The sequence below is a fragment of the Rhineura floridana genome, chromosome 1 (assembly GCF_030035675.1).
Source record: "Rhineura floridana isolate rRhiFlo1 chromosome 1, rRhiFlo1.hap2, whole genome shotgun sequence".
Taxonomy (NCBI): domain Eukaryota; kingdom Metazoa; phylum Chordata; class Lepidosauria; order Squamata; family Rhineuridae; genus Rhineura; species Rhineura floridana.
The window spans coordinates 44,734,061-44,754,411 of NC_084480.1; the positions used below are offsets into that span (position 1 = coordinate 44,734,061).

At 39.5% G+C, this 20,351-nt stretch overlaps 1 protein-coding gene across 3 annotated transcripts in view; it reads left to right on the forward strand.

The window, feature by feature from the left end:
- The window catches only part of SERINC5 (serine incorporator 5), a 55,214-nt gene extending 35,235 nt beyond the window's left edge, over nucleotides 1-19,979 (forward strand). For all 3 annotated transcript variants that reach the window (XM_061619756.1, XM_061619764.1, XM_061619745.1), the window contains 7 exons: nucleotides 118-329; nucleotides 3,104-3,199; nucleotides 4,905-5,031; nucleotides 5,922-5,988; nucleotides 9,614-9,653; nucleotides 14,300-14,447; nucleotides 15,512-19,979. In XM_061619756.1, the coding sequence (XP_061475740.1) occupies nucleotides 118-329; nucleotides 3,104-3,199; nucleotides 4,905-5,031; nucleotides 5,922-5,988; nucleotides 9,614-9,653; nucleotides 14,300-14,447; nucleotides 15,512-15,659 (838 nt within the window). In that variant the 3' untranslated portion in view covers nucleotides 15,660-19,979. The remainder of the gene's footprint in view (nucleotides 1-117; nucleotides 330-3,103; nucleotides 3,200-4,904; nucleotides 5,032-5,921; nucleotides 5,989-9,613; nucleotides 9,654-14,299; nucleotides 14,448-15,511) is intronic.
- The last annotated feature ends 372 nt before the right edge of the window (nucleotides 19,980-20,351 follow it).

Here is a 20,351-nt window from a genome sequence, read left to right on the forward strand (position 1 = left end):
TATTGCAAATTTGTCCTATAATGAACTAGTGTTATTAGGATATATTTTGATAATGAATCCATATCATTAATTTGTTTTTCTTCCAGCTAAATACATAATCTTTTCTTTCCCCTACAGGACATCTGGCACAAGGCACAATAAGCTCTGGTATGGCTCCTTAGCTCTTGTGACTCTCATTTTGTACTCCGTCGCTGTTGGAGCTCTGATTGTGATGGGTGTCTTTTACACTCGTGCTGATGGCTGCACTTTTAACAAGATCCTGCTTGGCGTCAATGGTGGCTTGTGCTTGCTTATTTCAATGGTAGCCATCTCACCCTGGGTCCAGAACCGTAAGGAAGCTTTTTTGGTCTGCTTTTTACTTTAGCTAGAACTACTGTTGATTTCCTGAGCATAACTGAGCCTCAATACATTTAAAAGTAGGATCTTGTATGTGTTTGGAACTTGTATGTTTGTCCTAGTCCCCAACCCAGTAGCTAACTTTTGTTGTGTAATATAATCTATCAGTACCCACTGTCAGTTCTGAAAGCTCATCCACATGAGGCTGCTGTATGGCCATCAGGTCACAGCACTGTTGTGACAGTGGTATGCCTCGATTTGCCATGTGAGGGATTGTAGCTCAGTGGTAGAGAATGTGCTCTGCATGCATAGGGTCCCAACATCAGTCCCTGGCATTTCCAGTTAAAAAAGGATCAGGTAGCACATGTTGTGAAAGGCATCTTCCTGAGAGCCACCACTAGGCAAAGTAGACCTGGCTCAGCTAGAGGATTGAATGATGTCACCTGGTACAAGGCAGCCTTCTATGGGAATCTTTGCATTATCATTATTACTACTACTACTTATGGTTGGGTCCAGTCTTAGTGATGCTTACAACAGACACATTGAAATCAGTGAGACTTAAGATAGTTATGGCTAACAAATAACATTGATTTCAATGGTTCTGTGCTAAGTCTGGATTCATTCTAATGTTGGAGGGAGCTGTAGTTCAGTAGGAGAACATCTCCTTTGCATACAGAAGGCCCCAGATTCAATCCCTGGCATTTCCAGGTAGGGCCAAGAGAAATCCTGGACAGCTGCTGGCAGTCACTGTAGACAATACTAAGCTACATGAACCAATGGTGTGACTCAGTGTAAGATAGTTTCCCATGTTCCTATGTTTTTACCTTACTTTCCCAGCAATATTGGCTCCCAAAGTATTTACAATTAAGATAATGCTAAGACATAGCTTATAATTAGAGATATGTTAAATGAATATATTGCTGCTCATGGATCTCTATTGGCCCCTGGCAATTTGTGGCACAGTCTGGTTCTGGACTTTTCTTTCCAGAGGGAGCAGAAAAAGCTGAATATGGATTAAGGAGCTGTGGAATGATAAAGATACCAACTCACATAATCCAACTCTTCCCCATATTGTGTCTTGTATATCCATGTCTAATCACCCCCCCCCAGTGGCACTGGCCTGGCTCTCATGTTATGTTACGTTTTATTTCTAGGCCGCCTTTCGGCCAAATAGGCCCCCAAGGCGGCTTACACACAAATAAAAATACAAATACAAAATGCAAATAAAAACAATACAATTTACAAAAAAAAAAATCAAACTAACAAAGTCCTAACATCTCTAAAAAAAACAGGAGCAGCAAACCAAAAGCATTAATCTTCCTGGTAAAGGGCAGTCCCCAGAAAAATGTCACTAAGAGCAGGGGTGGGGGGCAAAGCAGGTGGAAAAGCATGCCCCTTGATGGTCCCAGCACAGTCTCATCCCTGCAGCAGCACGTCTTAGTCTGCAGCTCTTCCTGATAAGGCCCAGGCAGAGGGGTGGGGCAAGGCAGATGGAAATGCTTGCCCCTTGATGGTCCCAGCAGTCTCACCCCAGCAGCAGTACCTCTCAGCCTGCAGCTCCTCCTGATATGGCCCAGGTAGAGGGGTGGGGCAAGGCAGATGGAAATGCTTGCCCCTTGATGGTCCCAGCAGTCTCACCCTAGCAGCAGCACGTCTCAGCCTGCAGCTCCTCCTGATAAGGCTCAGGCAGGGGGGTGGGGCAAGACAGATAGAAATGCTTGCCCCTTGATGGTCCCAGCACAGTCTCATCCCTGCAGCATCTGGATCAAAACATCTCATGACGCAGTTAGGCAAATTACAGCCAACCAAGAATGTGAAGACTCCCAGAGAGACTCTCACACCTACTTTGCTCCTCCGTAGCCCTTTTTACTGCCATGCTATGTCATGGTTTGGCTTAGCATGCTGTCTGAACTGGGCTATCTGAACTGGGGCAAGTGCTCTTGCACTCAGGTCCTTTTTGCGGGCATTCCATAGGCATCTAGTTGGTCACTGTGAGAACAGGATACTGGACTAGATGGCCCTTTGTTTTGATCCAGCAGGGCTCTTCTTATGTTAAAAGTCCTCACTAACTATGAGCTGTTCCCAAGGTTTGTTCTTGGTTATAGCTCATGGTTAGTGAGGAGAGACTTTAACCATGAGTCACGAGTCCTATTCAGATGACATACTACAGCTAACCTTGGCTTAACTTAGCACAAAGCAGCAATAAAAAGGACCAATGAGAATCAAAGTAGGTGTAAGCTCTTCTCTGGAAGCCAGACATTCATGCAGTTGTGGTAAACTATAGTTTGGCTTACCATGTCATGCAATCCAGGTCACTGTCCTTGGACAAAAGCTACATATTAGCATGTCAAACTGAGGTTTTAAGCTCAGTGGTCCTCTTGGCAGTTTACGTCTCCTAAGACTTGTTTATCCACTTGAACTTTTAATATTAAGTCTTTGATGACAGATTTTTTTAAAAAACAAATCAGAGATGGAAGTGAGTTGGGGTAATTTTTTCCCTGTTTGATGATCTGTCAGACCAACAGTGAGATGTGAATTGAAGTATTGTTTACTTACAGTTTTCAGAGAAATCTAATTCTCATAAATTTTGCATTATGAATAAGTTGGTTAGATATATAGATTCCCATTCTTCAACTGGAGAACGGGACTTTTGGATCCAGCCCAATGAATATATTTCTTTTGTAAAAAGAAACATTTTCAGTCTACAAAAGCTTTCCAATAATTAATAACAACAATAATAATACAATTTTTTTAAAAAAAATTGTAGGTCAGCCACATTCTGGCTTGCTGCAGTCAGGCATTATCAGCTGCTATGTCATGTACCTCACCTTCTCATCTCTTTCAAGCAAACCACCAGAAACTAGTAAGTTTATCTCGGATCAGCAATTATGTGTATGTGAACATTTATGGCACAATGTGAATAAGAAAGAATTGAAGCTGGTCTCACATTCCCGAGGTTGGCAATGTTCAGATTGCAAATATATGGATATGTGGTGTTACTATTGGTATATAAAGCCTTTAATGGTTTGGGACCTGTTTACTTGTGGGATCACCTTACTCCATATTTTTATTCTTTCTTTGTTTGTTTATTATTTGATTTATATCCTGCCCTTCCTCCAGCAGGAGCCCACTGCTCCAATCTGCAGTCCAATCATATGTGCCCACTTCACTGCTCCAATCTGCAAAACTGATACTGTTAGAGGTGCCACATAGTACTCATTCTGCACTTGTAAGAAGTCGTTTTTTTAGTGTGGCAGCACCTACACTTTGGAACTCTCTCCCTGTTAACAGCAGGCAGGCACTTTCACTGTATTCTTTTTGGGGCCTGCTTAAAACATTTTTGTTTAACCGTGGCTATCCAAAGATGTAGATGTTACATGTACTTTAATTTCTTTTTAGTTTTCTGCTGATTTTAATTGTCTCTTAAATGTTTCTAATTGCTTGTTTTCAACGGTTTCATTGATAATTTTCATATTTCTCGTAAACTGCTTAGAGATTTTATTACAATCAAGTGGTATATTACTTTTGTTAAATAAATGAATAATGTAGATCTCTGCTTCATTTAAACTGGTATTCTGTTGAAGTGTTCATTTCAGGACATGTATCTGACTATGATGTTCAATCTTTACCAGCCTTCCCTAGCCTGGCCTAGTAAGTTTTGGCCTAATGTTTTGGCCTATAACTCCTATCATCCCTGAACATTGGCTATGCTATCTAGGGCTGATAGGAGCTGTAGGCCAAAATATCTGGAAGGCATCAGGTTGGGAAAGGCTAATTTGTATTCTTAGCTTTAGCTGACCCATAGTACAGTATATGGAGTTTTCTTCTGTTTGAGTATTTTAGCAATTATAATACAATATAAGTTACTTTGATTTTTTTTTTGGAAGATGTTATATGATTACTAATAGGATTATATTATTTTGGAAGATGATTGGAAAATGATTTTTAAAAATTCAGTGTGGAGGTGGGGTGGTTACCTTGTAGTCCTCCAGATGCTGTTGGACTCCAGCTCTCAACAGCCCCAGCCAACATGGCCAGTGGTCAGGTATGATGAGAACTGTGGTCCAGCAAGGTCTGGAGCACCACAGGATCCTCACCCCTAGTGCATAATGTAATGGCTGGGTAAATTGGGGGGCTAGGAGTGATGAATGAATACAAATGATGAGTGAAGGAAGGAAGGAAAACAACAGCAGCAAATTTCATTTTTTCAGTTACTTCTTTACATACTTAGTAGGCTCTGTTCCAGTATGAAGCATATGGGGTGGTATCCAACTATCTCATTCTATCAGTGCAAGGATTTCCACTTCCAGGATGGAAACTCCTCCCTCTGCATGCCTCCTGCATCTGTTCTAGGGCTTCCCCCGAGCCTCCAGAGCAGATTTAGAAAGGCAGCAAAGAGTGTAGGGGTAAGTTCTGTTGCGCAAGTGAACACCTTTGTGCTGAAAGAAAAAGATAATGGGATGCCGCCCATTGATTTTCTTTATACAGTGTTAGCATGTGAATAAGAAAACATATAACCGAAACATAAAATGAGCCTTACTAAATGTGGGCTGGTGTGTTTTTTTAAGTCCTAGATGAGAATCAGAAGAACATCACAATCTGTGCGCCTGATTTTAACCATGGGCTTCAAACAGATGACAACTTGGTGACGGGACTGGGTACTGCCATCCTGTTCTGTTGCATTTTGTATTCTTGGTACGTCTTGAGTTGCAGTTGTAAGAAGTGTTCAAGTAATTGAGTAGAATTACAACAAATATATTACATTACTGTATTAGGCTCTATAATCGGGGGGCTAGTGGTAATACTGCCCCTGGGTGCTGCCCCATGACAGGGCCTTCCCATTGGCAGTTCCCCATTTGTCAAATGCCCTCTCTGGTGAGGTGCATATGTCTCCCTCATTATTGACATTCAGGAGGAATTTTAAACAGTCCTGTTCACCCAGACTTTTAGTGGCTGAAAGGTAACATTCCTAGTAGCCTTAGATGTGAGGTTAGATGGTTATAAATATTTTTGGATGTTCTTAATGGGTTTAAACACTTTAATTTTATTTTTAAATTGTATTGTTTTGCAGCTTTGTTGTTTGCTGCCCTGGGCTCCTTTGGGGGAAGGGTGGGACAGAAATTTAATAAAGAAAGAAATACTTTTGAGGGAGATAGTAATTACTAAATTTAAATTGGAGAGTGTAGCATTCCTTTTCAAAAATTGGTAAATGGTTCAGTTATAAAGCTACTGAATGAACAGTAAGATAGGGAGTATGCTTAGGTCAGTGCAGAGGTGTCATCCCAAAGGAATGATGATACTGTATTGGTAATAACTGCAGTATGATAAGAGACCATATTGGTATTCTAATGAAAATAACTAGGGTGAAAATGTTTACAGATCACACAGAGAGGGCAACTTCCATGAAGCAAGCCACTTGGAGCTACAGTATCAGGCCCCCTCTGTTCCACTGAATTAATTTGGAACTGGTGCCTTCCAGAAATTATTTGACCTATTGTTGTTAGAAAAGATGTCTTTTCAGCAAGGCAGCTTCAAAGAATAATTCATTCCTGCTGATTAATTTCTACTTTCCTGTTTGTTTCTAGTTTGACCTCAACAACGCGTGCAAGTTCTGAAGCATTGAGAGGAATCTATGCAACGCCGGAAACTGAAGTGAGCCAACATTTTCCTTTGTTCTGTAGAATGTCCACTTCTGCCAAGAGCACACACACACTCTTTTGGAGAATTCCATGTGTGCCCCCACACACACTTGCACTCTTTCTGCTTTATCTTGTTAGCATTTGCAAGATACCAAGTTCAAGCATAGCATATTCCTGTTCTGTTCAAAAACTCAAGGCTAACTAAATATTTCTTTAGAACCTGATAAAATGTTGGCACTTGTGGTGATCCAGTTCTCTACAGCAGCCACCTTGAAGTAACTGCAAACTACACCAACCTTTTCACTGCAAGATGTTTTCAAGCTTTAGGCTTTAATACTTGAGCTTTCACCTCATAAGTCACTGGTATTGAATTCCTGTTACCCTGTAAGGGTTGTAGCCTGCATGAAGCAGTTATAACCTGGTGTCCAAGTTCTCTGCTATGGCTAAAGCTCCAGTGCTTACTTTGGCTGGATCTCACTGGAAAAGTGCATCTGGTGAAACTCACTGTTCTCACCTTACCTAGGTGGCATGATATCCCTCCCCCTAAAGAAAAAAAACTTCCACTTAGCCGGGTTTCCACATTACAGTGGTAATGCATGTATGCAAATGCCAATCATGTTGTTTGGCTGGATTTGATGGTTAGTTCCTATGCCAGCAGCTCCTGGTTGATTATCTTTCTAGGAGTTTCTCATATACAGCTGAAAAGATGTTCTGGCAGTGCTGATCTCATGTGCATCAAGCATTTATATGCATGCTTAAGGAAAGAGTCATCTACACACAAAGTTGTATATCTGCAGTGTTTTTAAATAAGCGTTTTGTGCATTTACTCAGTTATTATCTATTCAGCAGGGGTGTAGTCATCCAGGGTTGTGGGGGGTTGTAGACCCACTTTTTGGGAGCAGGGTCCCATCCAGGTCCCTATGTATGAGCCAATCAGTATGACAATGGAGTGTGTTAGCCACTGAGAAGAGTCCTTGTGCGCTGATTGGAGCCAATTGCAGAAGACTTCTCTCAGTAACTAAAACACAGCCTCCCCTTTCATGCTGATTGGCTTCTAGGGACATCTGTTGTAGTGGAGTGTGGACAGGGAGAGCAAGGGAGATGAGGGAAAGTGGAAAAGGGTGTGTAGCTATGATGTGGTGTGGTGTGACTATCGTGAAGCGTCCCTGCATGTCTGAATTTGCCACTACATTACTGCTATTCATAAAACTGAGGCTCATCTGGTAAATGAACAGAGCTTCAGAAAGTAAAAACAATGAAAGGGAAAACTTAAAATCTTGTGTGTGTTGATTTGAAGCAGACTAGCTGTCTAGTCCCACCCACTGGTGGGGTAGAGAGAGAGAACATATATTTTATAGTTGGATATGGTTACAGGCACAAGATGCATTACATAATTTACAGGATCTATGCACAACCACATTTTTACTGTGTGCTCCAGAAACACTAGTGGAGAAGCAATTAATACATGTAGCAAATAAATGGAATAATCTAAAGAGCAACAAAATTGGTGCAGTGTTAGTTGTGGCAATGTCATGCCTATGCAGTAAGCTGATTCACATTTCACATGATGTGTGTGTGTGTGTTATGTGCCTTCTAGTCGATTATGACTTAGGGCAGCCCTATGAATCAGCAACCTCCAATAGTATCTGTTGTAAACCACTCTGTGTAAGTGTCAGATCTTGTAAGTTCAGATCTGTGGCTTCCTTTATGGAATCAATCTATCTCGTCTGGTCTTCCTCTTTTTCTACTCCCTTCTGTTTTTCCCAGCATTATAGTCTTTTCTAGTGAAACATGTCTTCTCATTATGTATCCAAAGTATAATAACCTCAGTTTCATCATTTTAGCTTCTAGTGATAGTTCTGGTGTAATTTGTTCTAACATCCAATTATTTGTCTTTTTTTGCAGTCCATGGTATCAGCAAAACTCTGCTCCATCACCACATTTCAAATTAGTTGATACCATCCCATGGTACCATCATTTATTTAAAACTATGGTTCAGCACAAACAAGCAGTGTGGTCATGCACTCTGCTCAAACATTCCGGAGTCACTCCTTTCCTACACTGTGGAGGAAACAAACTGGTTACATGCAAAGTATCACTTGTGATTTGTTTCCCTCAAACAAACCATGATTGAGAAGCCAAGGTTGTTTTAAAATTACATAACTATGGTTTAATGTGACATGTGGACCAGCTCATTGTCTCAGTTGTTCCCAGTGTATGTCAAATATGTTTCAGGTATCCAACCTGCTCTGATCCATATTAAATATTAGTATGCAAAAAGTTCATTTTTATTGTGTGCTGGCTGCCTACATCTCAGTTTTGCATTTGAAGTTAGGATAATTACAGATGGTGGCTCCTCCAGCCATTGTAATTGTGCCATTGGCTGCAAAGAAATTACTTTAAAGTGGTGACACTTCCTAGGGTGGGGTTTTGGCACAAATATAGCAGTCCTTGCCATCACCATGCTGCCAGTAATTATTCAGCTAGTTCATTTGGACCAGCAGCAGCCTGCAATGTTGGACATGTGATTTAGCACACCTGTCACTTGCAGGCAGCGCTGTCAGGAAGCATTCTTGAGTGTGTTGATTATTCTTTTGCCGATCGAGAGACAACACAGATGGATTCTGTCTGGAAAGAGATTCTGAGTTGCATGAGAGAGCTCTGAACTGCTGTACCATAGTGTGCTACAATAGAATTACTTTTAGATCATTTGCTCTTAAAGAATACTACACAAACCATTGCATAGAAACATAAAGAAAAGGGTAATAGCAGGCAGCTAATTGTGTGCCTCATTCTTCCCCATGACAGAGGGGCTTTTGTCTCCTGATTAGAAATGTAAACATAATTCTCCAGCTGCATCTGTTAAATAGGAAGCCTTTCTTACATCTGAACTAGACTGTTACCCACATTATGGAGAGCTGTTGGCCTGCATGGCAACATTGCTAATTGGATCTCTCAAGGATTTGCAGGGCTTGAATGTCTGATAAATGTAACCATGTAAGTTACTGTCTTGAAGAATTGGAAGGCAAAAACCTAAAGCAATTGTCACAAGTTTTAAAATTTGAAGACACAAAGAAACAGTTATGCATAACTATGCACAGAATTCACTTTCCTGCCTCGATAAAATTAGTTGAAAACATTTTATATCTGTCAGATTGCGTTCAACAATGTGGTCCAAAGAAAATCAGTTTTTAATGTAGGTTAATAGTAAATAAAACAACAGTCATGTGTTACATATAAAAACTAATAATTTATGCTTAGAAAATGGCAACATGGATTTTTTTGTATCTTTAAATAAATGTACTTCTCAATTTATTTTGTTCACTTAATCTCAGGAGGAATCGAAAATACTTGATCAGTTTTTAACTATTTCATTGTACTGTGTTTCCCTGATAATCTGTGAGTTTAAAATTAGCATGTGCAGTACTTTTTCTCTATAAATTCCTATATTCCTGCCATAATTATTATAAACTCAACTAAATCCCTAATCGTATAAATTTGAGGTTTTTTTAAAAAATGGAAAGCTCATATTCATGCTGCAAAACAATTTTTTTGTTAAAGTTTTTCCTTTTGGGTTGTTCATACTTGTGTTCATTTCTGTCCTGGTAAATTATCTTATTTCTGTATTTGTGCTGTAGGTAGCTCGCTGCTGTTTCTGCTGTACTCCAGATGCAGATGGTAAGAATTCATTCCATCATACAACTTTACTTCCATACTGATATGCATTACTTTGAAAAACAAAGTTGGTTGCTTGTATCTGTAGAGCACTTTTTACTTTTTTATCTACTTTTGTGACATTAGAGTAGAGTTTTCTCTCTATGCAGTACGTGCCTTCTACGATGAGGTGAGGGATACAAGTCTAGATAGGAAGGCTGGCTGACACTTCTGAGTGTGTGTGCGGGAATCCAGTTCTTCACTTCTCTTTGATGGATAGAGACAGTATGAGGTAGTTGAATTGTTTCTACCCAGATTTGCTCAGAGAACTTCCTACATTTTGTAAATGGCAGCAGCTGAATGATCCCAGGACTAGAAAGAGTGAGTGAGTAAACCTAAGACTGTGTGTAATACAAATAGTTGTGTGACATATTCTGCTCTCAGAGCTAAAGCAGGTGTTGGGAACCCTGACCCACAGGCCAAACGTCCATCAGGCCTCCCCATTGGGCCACCAAGCTATTTTGGGCATGGTACAGCCACCTGCCTTATACCTGATGTCATTGAAAACCCTTTTGCAAACAGCCCTGCACTGCACTTTGAAGTCCCAAGAACTGGGTCTTCAAAGTGCAGCATCATCTGATGTCATAGTGATGTCAGGTGATTGTCAGGTGGGTGGACCCAGCCATCTGTCAGATTTGTTCTACCGGAGTGAGGAGAAATTCTGTCCCTCTGGCCAGAAAAGTTTCCCCACGCCTAAGCTAAAGACTCCATGCTCCAAATGAGAGCATATGGCAGCATTTTGAAATGGAAATGGACTACCTTCAAGTCGATCCCGACTTATGGCGACCCTATGAATAGGATTTTCATGGCAAGCGGTATTCAGAGGGGGTTTACCATTGCCTTCCTCTGAGGCTGAGAGGCAGTGGCTGGCCCAAGGTCACCCAGTACCACACTGGCTCTCAGGAAGCATTTTAAGAAACCTTGAATGTAAAACACTCTTAAAACCAAAGGTGCATAGATATTATGGAAAACATTTTCTTGAAACTTGTAATTTTATTCCATTTTCTCAAAGTATGGCTATTTTTATTTTTTAGATTTGCTGTGATGTGGGTAAAGTATATATATAACTACACAGAAGAGAGACATGCAATGTAAAATAAAAGTTATAACCGCAGGGATGTTAATTACAGGCATTGCTTGTAAAAGAGAGCATATCTGTGGATGGAAAATGGCATGGATTTTATTTTTCATGCTAGATGTTGGTGTGGTATATTTCCCCCCAGAAATAATAGTAATAGATTATATTCCTCTGGCAACAGAACAGAACTCATTCTGTTTATATCATACCCATTTTCATTTTGATGTTGTGTTCTTCACTCTCAGTAGTTTTATCTTCCAGTAACTCATGCTGGAGAGTGGAAAGAGTGTGAGCGCATTACAGCTGCTCCATCCAGTGTTGTCATGAATTTCCCTATTTTTGTTTTGTGATATTTATAGTATGCAAGTGCTCCTTAATGGAGAACTATGTGTGGTATGAATGTGTAAAGTTTCATGACAACTGTCATATTTATGCAGAACTTCAACTGTATGAGAAATTTCCAACCTTGGATTGCTGAGCTGTGTTCTCAGTGTATTAGAAAAGGTTGCTTTTGTGGATTGAGCCATAACTAGAGAGTCTTTGATAGGCACTCACGTAATCATAGCATCTCTTCATACAGTGCCAGGCAATGGTTTCCATAAGTCCAGATAGTGGAGTACAAAATGTGTGAATGGCACCATTCTACAAACGGCATGCACATGAATCAGTTGCAGGTTTTGCTGGGAAGGAAGGGAATGACCTATATTGGGTCACAGATCATAAACATTTTCCTGGCAAAAACTACAATTCATACATATTCTATCCATTAACTATGCTGTTTGCTTATATTCTCTTCTCTGAAATCTGTTCCTGAGTACAAACAGTAACTTAGGGTGCAGCATTGAGCCCAGGAAGATGAGTTGAGTGCTAGACACTGGGAGTTCTTGTTACTGTAACATGGACAAATGCTTCAAGCAGAGAAGGGCTGTAGCTCAGTAGAAGAGCACACACTTTGTATACAAAAGGTCCCAGGTTTAATCTTTGCCAGTTCAGTTCAGGCTGACAAAGATCCCTATCTGAAACTCTAAAGCAGAGGTGGGGAATCTGTGGCCCTCCAGATGTTACTGAACTCCAACTCCCATCAACCCTGGCTGAACATCTGGAGAGCTCTATGTTCCCCACCCGGCCCTAGAGAGCTCTTGCCAGTCAATGTAGACCATACTAGCTAGACAGACCAATAGTCTGACTTAATATGACAGCTTCCTACATTCCAGAGGGCAAGAGCAAATTAATAATGGGAAGCTCAGGAACCTGCTGGTACAATAAAACTATGATAACCCTAGATAACTGCAGATAAATAAGGTTTCACTGGATACCAGTGGATACCATCCCGCTGACAATAAGGCTTCTGTCAGTGGAATAGGGAGGGAAGCAGTTTTCAGCAGTTCCTCTTCCTCCCTGCTCCCCCCCCCATATCTGCTTTGGAGGATCCCCCAACCCTCTGCAGCAAGTTTGGGCAAGGGGAGTTGCCAAAAATTGCTTCCCTCCCCATGACACTGCTAGATAAACACCAGTATAATCTTGGATTTATTATTTTATTTTAAGAGCCTTTACTGCTTTTCCAGATAAAAACTGACCAAAACAGTGTACAACCAATATTAAAGTAATAAACCATCAGCAATAATTAAAGACAATATTTAATAAGTACAGCAATGAATATCACAAAAGACCAAGACAGAGTGGCAGATAAAATACACCAGTTACCCTCAGTGAGCAAAACTAAACTCACATATTCAGTGGGCCAAAGCCCTGCCAGAATGGGAAGATCTTCACTTTTGTCTATTGCTATCAAGAAGGAGCCAAACAGATATTGTGGGGCAGAACATTTCACAGTCACAGCAACAAGAAAAGGTCCTGTCTTATCTTGTTTTTCTCTGTAACAAAGAGCAAGAGCAAGAATCCTTCTAAATTAAAGGTGATCTTTCCCTAGACTCCATTCAGTATCTTAATTCTTAGTCCAGAATATCTAGGCCAGTGCAGCTTTGCCTACCTTCCTTAGGAATGTCCATTTTGAGTATAACTAATTTCCCAAGACTTCACTAAGTGGTTATTGAAAGTTTGTGTTCTGGTTTGGTTCGAAAGACTAGTACATTTCCTGAAGTGGCATGCCGATTATACAGCAACGAGAGTGGCTGTACACTATAGCTGGGATGGATTTTTCACATTCCACCACGTTAAATTGAAAATATGTCCCATGCCATTCTGCTGCTTCCCATAAGCTCATTTCAGAACAAAATCTTACAAAATGTATAGTCCTGAACTCAGAAATGCTTGGCAATACACAAAACATATTGTTTATATATTTTACTTTGTAAATTAATTTGATATGTTTTTATTGTACCTTGTGTATTCTACTGTAAACCGCTTTGAGATCTTTTAGATAGTAAGCGGTCTATAAATGGAAATAATAATAACAACAATAACAATAATAATACAACACTCAAGAGAGAATCTAGAGTTCAAATCATAAAACAAGAGTAAAAACATCCAGACCCAGTTGGACTTTTAGAAATCAGCCATGTTCACAGATTACCTGACCTGAAATGCCATTACTGACCTTGCACCATACTCTGACCTTCATCTTTTGCAGTTTAAAAGCTTTAAAAAATGTATGATTTTTTGCATGAATTTCAATTTTGAAATTCAAAACTGGAGTCTATGACTGGAGTCCAACTGTCAGTGTTCTAAAAACCAGACTCACAGCTGTTTGGCTTGGCTAATCAGGAAGCCACACACATGCCAGACATTTATTCTACCCTAAACAGTCATGGCTTTCCCCAAAGAATACAGGGAAGTGTAGTTTGTGAAGGGAGTTGAGACACCTTTACCCCTGACAGAGCTCCAGTGGGGTTTAACTGTCAGCCCCTTTTCTACCTCTGGGAGGGAAATACTATAGGATATCTCCTAACAATTCCCAGTAGCCTTCACAAAATACACTTCCCTGAATTCTTTGGAGGAAGCAGTGCCTGTTTAAAGTGGAATACATGTCTGCTTTGGATGTAGCAAGGGACAGCTTTGGTTTAAATTTGGATGGGAGACTATATGTGTCTGCTATAAAATAAAAAGGTCAGGGAAACCTTGAAAAATAATGATACTGTTAATAATGTTTTCCTTTTGGAAAGGAAAAGGCCTTTCCCTCAGGTTAGTGCCCACCTACCCAACCATTCACCATATGCTCAGAGGCACGTTACCAAATGCTTCCAAGCTATACAGGAAGTGGATTGGACTGTGAAAGACCAACCCAAATTGTGTTTGCATTTTTACAAATTTGTAGAGCAGTACAATATCTCAGAGAGGAGGTCAGGTCCCCTGCTCCCCTGGTGCATTCACTATAGCTGCCAAATTTCCCTGCTCTTTAAAGTTTGATAGAAATATCGTGGGCTATAAGTGCATTCTTAAAGTTCAAGGTTTTTTGCCTATTAACGAATTGTTAACTTTGTTCAAAGTGAGTGAGTGGTGTTAGCAAGTTAGGCCTAAATATTTTAATATTTAATATATCTTAATATTTCTCTTTTGTGTTTGGTTTACACAGCTGATGTTGAAGAACCTGTTGGCAGAAAGGGTGGCCAGAGAGTAATTTATGATGAAAAGAAAGGAACTGTGTACAGCTATGCCTACTTCCACTTTGTTTTCTTCTTGGCTTCTCTCTATGTGATGATGACTGTTACCCACTGGTTTCAGTAAGTCACCTTCTCAGAATAAAGGGCTTTAGCACCAAGCTGGTGTAGCATACTGGCTTACAAAGCAATCCAAATGATGGGAAGCTAGTGGAAAGTTCCATGGCATCCACTTGTTGCTTGGGAGCTGCTGGCCCAGCTGAGCACCAGCTCTGTCAGGAGCTGTTCATGGGAGCCAGATGGGAAGAGCTGGCTCCCATGAAGAGGCCTACCAGGGAATAAGCAGTGCTTAGAGGTCATAATTGTAATTTTTTTTACTGCACCAGTCTATTAGATGGTGGAACTATCATGGGAATTGGGACCCAGGGGAGCACTCCATTCGCTGGACTGGCCATCCCCAGCAGTGCTGGCAGGGTTCTGGCATCGCTGTGTCTCAGCTGGGCTACTGCTAGTGGAGAACTCATCTGTGATGAAGTTGACTTGCCTTGATTTGGATAATGATAAATCTGGCATGCATCTGAACATGTCAAAACACTGCAGCATTTGAACTATGGTTTTGGGGATTGTGGTCTGAGGACCTATGTCACATACAGCCAACAGTGGGTAAAGTGCTGGAGCTAATTGTTGTACAACAAATTAACAAATCAGTGGCATTGGATGGTGTTCATTATCAGAATAAAAATAAACAACTTATTAAAAACAGATTCCTTACCAGAGGACTGAAGGTTAGCCAATGTAACACCATTTAAAAAAAAAGATTTCAGGGGCAGTAGGGGTGGGGGTGGAAATTACAAAACTCATCAGCCTAATTCCTGGTCCAGGTAAATTGATATAAAGCATGATTAACAGTGCAAGCCTGTTCACCCTTACCTGAAGCAAGCCTCACTGACCACAGAAAATTTACTTCTGGGTATATATGCATAGGGTTGCACTGCTTAGCTAGAATGATTAAATACAGAAAAACAAGCCTGGCTGAAGAGGAATTTATTTATTTAGAATTGTACCTCTTCCCTTTTCTCAGCATGGCTTCTGCAAAATGAAGTCTTGTCTTACCAGCCTTTTAGAACGAGTATCACCAAAGTGCCAGCAAGCCCATTAACCTCCATTTATTACTTTCATCTTTTTAGTTATGAAAATGCTGCAATTGAAAAATTCTTTGCTGGAACATGGTCAATATTCTGGATTAAGATGGCTTCCTGTTGGGTGTGTGTCCTCCTGTACCTGTTGACTCTTCTGGCTCCTTTCTGCTGTCCAACTAGAGAATTCTCGGTGTGAAGCAGCTTCTGTTACAAGTCCAGCAGTTTAGGGAATGGCAAAATAAATCTGTGTACTACCTATCCTAACAGTGATGGTTAGGATACTACTTACTCTCATATGAAACTGTATGTTTAAAGATTTTTTTAAATTTTTTAATTTACATTATCTGAATTAAGACAGCCTGGAGGAAGACATTAAGTCAGAACTGGTACCTTACTCTGGAACTCAAGTTATGGATAACTGTTAAACATAATTGGTTTTTTAAAAAAGGTTAAATTATGAACGGTCTATCGTGCAGATATTTTGTATTCTCTCTGTAAAATGCAAAATACCTCTTTGTACAAGGCAAAAAGCCTTTTTTCTATTTTCCTTATGCGGTTCTTGCAGTAAGACTGATGCTGACATGTTACAGTCCTCACAGACATTGATCCCCATTTTTTGTTCGCAAATAAACCAAATGCATAGATAGAATTACAAAATGGAACTTTAAACTTGACTAGGATGAAGATGTTGTCATGGATGGGAATGACATCAGGTCAAGAGTTTCTTTTTCTATATTATATCCTCATAGTAAATTATTGCAAATGTAGATTGTGGATGAAAAGGATTTGTGAGTATAGAAATATTTATTTATGCTATTAATGAAAGGCACCTTTATGAATCACTGGGTCACATGATGTGGAATCTGAAAATTTGACTGGGATGCGAGACACTGTAAGCGCTGGTGCAATTAGCAGTTATGAGCCACTCTGGGAGTGAATGCATCTAATAAAATATTCAGAACAGTGCAAGTCTGCCTATAGGTATCCTAATAAGTCTGAAAAGTTTTCTTTTTTTGCAAGAGCTGTAAAATAAATACAGGCATACCCCGCTTAACGTCGCTTCACTTAACGTCGCCTCGCTATAACATACATGCTTCATATGCCACCATACTCCGCTTAACGTACGCGCGCTTCACAATACGGACACTTAATGGCATGACGCCGCTGCCATCTAGTGGCAATTGCAGTGCAGTACATGCATAGATAATTGCTTCACTTTAAGTACATTTTCACTTTACATACACGTTCTGGTCCCATTGCATACGTTAAAGCGGGGTATGCCTGTACAACTTGTAATCTATTTAAAACTGTGATCTAATGAAGTAAAAAGCAGGATTTAAGAAATTAATTAATGATGTGTATTGTAAAGTAACCTTATCCTGAAAAAAATGGGAATGTTCAGCATTTATTTACAACTTTTTTTGATCCATCACTTCTTAGATCACAGACTTCATCCCTAAATATGTTTTGATGTAATTATTTTTAAATGTAATTATGGGTAGAAATTACAAGGGGACAAAGCATTTTTTACTCATTGTAATATCTGGGTTCTTGAAAACTGCATTTTTAACTCCTAACTAAACTTAAGCGTGAAGACCATGTCTTTCCCATGCGTGCCAAAGTCCACTTTAGAGATTCCTTCATCACCATAATCAGAACTAGCTTTTTAAAAGCTCCTCATATATGAGAGGACTAATGTTCCAAGAGGAAACTGTTGGGTCATAACTCCTGAGTCACACAAAGCATGCAATCCTATGCACTCTTACCTTGATGTAAGGCCCATAGAATAAAATGGGATTCAATTCTGAGTAAATATGCCTAGAATTGCACAATTTTTAATCACTTATCCAAGGGCAAGCATGCTTCAGATGGCTTCTTAGGTGGATAGACACGTTCACTTCCTTTTAAAGTTAATACATGCAAATGTCTCAGATTAAAATTAATTACTGGAAATCATTTAAGTAAAAACATCCTGCTAAGTTAGCTATGGTATCTAGATGGATATGTTGCAGTAAAAAAAAATTCAAGGTAACTTAATAGGTAAAATAAAAGATGCATTTGTAGTGACAGTGTTGCCTTCCTTGGAAATGCTCTCATGCTTTGGCTATTGTATTAACGGCAACAGCTGCTTTCATTTAACGTTTCCTGATAATTGGAGATGGCAGTGACAGAAGAATTCCAACTTTCAGAGCAATAAAGTTCTTGCAGTTCTCTCCACTACCAAGGTTTGAACCAACAGATATCACCTTTCCTGTTTTATCTCACTCAGATTATTTAGTTCCTTATTTATTCCTTTCCCTAGTAATTTTTGTAGGCCTTGGTGAGCTGTATAGTGCTGGTTGCTGTACTTACATATATTGGAGCTGCACATACCAGTGTTAGTAAGGTTGAGTGTTCTGAGGCAGAAAGCATCACTGACGTCCCAAGCAGCTTAATAAGAGAAATTGGCTAAATATAGCCAATTAGGAGAAGCCCACTTTTTTTTCACACCAGAGCTTAGTGACACCTGGCTTTAGTATAATGAATTCAGCTTCTGTGTTTAAAGCTGGGGTGGCTATCCTATTGGACTCCAGTCCCCATCAGGTCCAGCTAGCTTGGCCAATAGTGAGGGATGATGGGAGTTGTGGTCCAGCCACATCTGGAGGGCTGGAGGGTAGCAACCTTTGGTTTAAAGAGGGGGACAAAACCTTCTTTTGAACATCTGTCTCAATGTTTTCCCAAATTTCCTGGGAATTTGTATGTGTCTAATCACATAGAAAAACCTTCGCTGTGTCAAGCACGCCTTTTCTAATTCATGCTACCTTAATTATATTCTGGGCATTGGACTACTGTGATTCTGTGAACCCCTAGATCTCAATAGTGTCTTAATAGTAAATGTGATTGAAAATGTATGGGGCTGTCATTTGCTCAAACATTTGAGAGCGGTACACACATTGGAAGAGCTTTAAGGCTTATTAGTAGGATAATATCTTGCCTCTTGAGTGTGCTCAAAAAGGCAGCTGGAATAAGCTCAGGAAGAGAAAATGGTGCTACTGTTTAAAAGTGACCTTTATCATCTCCAGTTCTTACTAAAATTATTATTTGGAGACTTCACTAGTCTCTGTATTCTGATGTTTGGAGAGAGAAAAGTGAATCCTTTAATGCAACAAATTGTAAATACAAATGGCAAAGAGAGATAAAAAATGCTGGTGCTGTTATGACCCTGCCAAAGGGAATCCCAGGGACCATTTTAAAATGTACTGAATTTCTTACGCTACTGACACCCTTCCCTTCTTAGTAATTTGTCTTTGTACTTTATAATCTGAGGGACAGAATTCTGCAAGTAATAAGGCCTCATTCATGTAGAGGAGTCAAAAGGTGGCAAAGATATGTCTAATTATTTACTGCCCATTTATTGAGTGATAATTGAGGTGGGTATTGGGTTATTCATTTTACCACATACCTTTTAAAGGCCTTAAATCCACTGACCTTACTAATATTTGTGGCCGATAATGCAGCATACACTGTTGTGCTAGTTAGTGCATTATCAAGAAATTATATTCTGAATTCTTAAATCCTATACAATTAGTTTTTCCTTTAAAGTTGATATGAGTATATTAACTGCTGTAGTTCATAAGTCATGTAAACAAGATGTGTAAAACATGTACATTGTCAAATTTTAAATCTTTCCAGCATTGAATTGCCTGCTTTAGATCAACTTTAGTTGAAGGTTTGAGCTACAGCAGCACTGAAACTGCCTGTTTTTGCCAAAGAATGATGCTACAGAAATCAACAATATTGTGAAAAAGGTAGAGTCAAATTTATGTAATGTTGCACATAAATCTTAAATTTTATTTTACTCTTCATGAAATAAATGTTAAACTATTAAATGTTTCATGGCAGTGTTTGAGATCATGCTGTATAGTAAAGGAAGTATGGTACACAATTGATTAGGAAGTTCTTTTGAACAAGCTCTGTTTGCATGAATGGCAGCTATGCAAGAGCTCAGATTCCATTCCATACCCATTCATTTCAATGGAGCTTGCACAAAACTTCCTGGTGGGTTGTAGCTAGTCTTATAAGCAGCCCTTTCTCTCTTCAAATGTACTACCAACTTTTAATATAACTACATAAATAATTGTTCCTTTTTATTTACAATGTTTTTTCATACTAGTTTTAAAGAATAGATACAGAAAAGACATACTTCACAATGAGTATTTTTAATGTTTTCCATTTTTAAAAAAAAAAAAACACCTTTTGATACAATCTTGGTCTTTTTGGTCTTTTTTCAATTTCAGGCAGAGAGGGTTCAGAATTGTAGCTGAAAGAGGTTATAATTTGAGTCTTGTGACTTGTAGCAGTTTCAAGACCATATATATAATGTCTTGAGAGTTTGAGAGAAATCTTAAGTGTACAAGCATTGCATATGGTTTTTAAAGCATTCTGTTGGGTTTTCTAGGAATCCTTGCATATTGAGAAAGCATTATAGACATAATTGTTTAACTTATCAATAAACATCTGTTTGTTAAAAATTGAAGCTGGTATTTTTTGATGTATTCTGTGGTCTCCTCAACACTGTCAGTATCTTGTGGGAGAGACTCAAGTGCATACTGAAAATTTAGGTTTGTACCATGAAAGTGGATTAAAGTGCACTGCTGCCCTGGTGCAACAAATCCACACACACAAAAAGATTAACATGAAGACATAAAAACTTTCCTCAAGCGAATCAGGATGAATGCTTATTGTCATATAACTGCCCCACAAACAAATCAGGAGAAATACTCAAATTCTGGACAAAGTCTAACATCCTCATAAGCTTTGTGCTAGCAAATCAGTATGAATGCTCAATGATCAGGCCATCTGGAAGAGCCCTGTAGCTGGCAAAGCTAGTTCCAGATTTAGCAAGGGC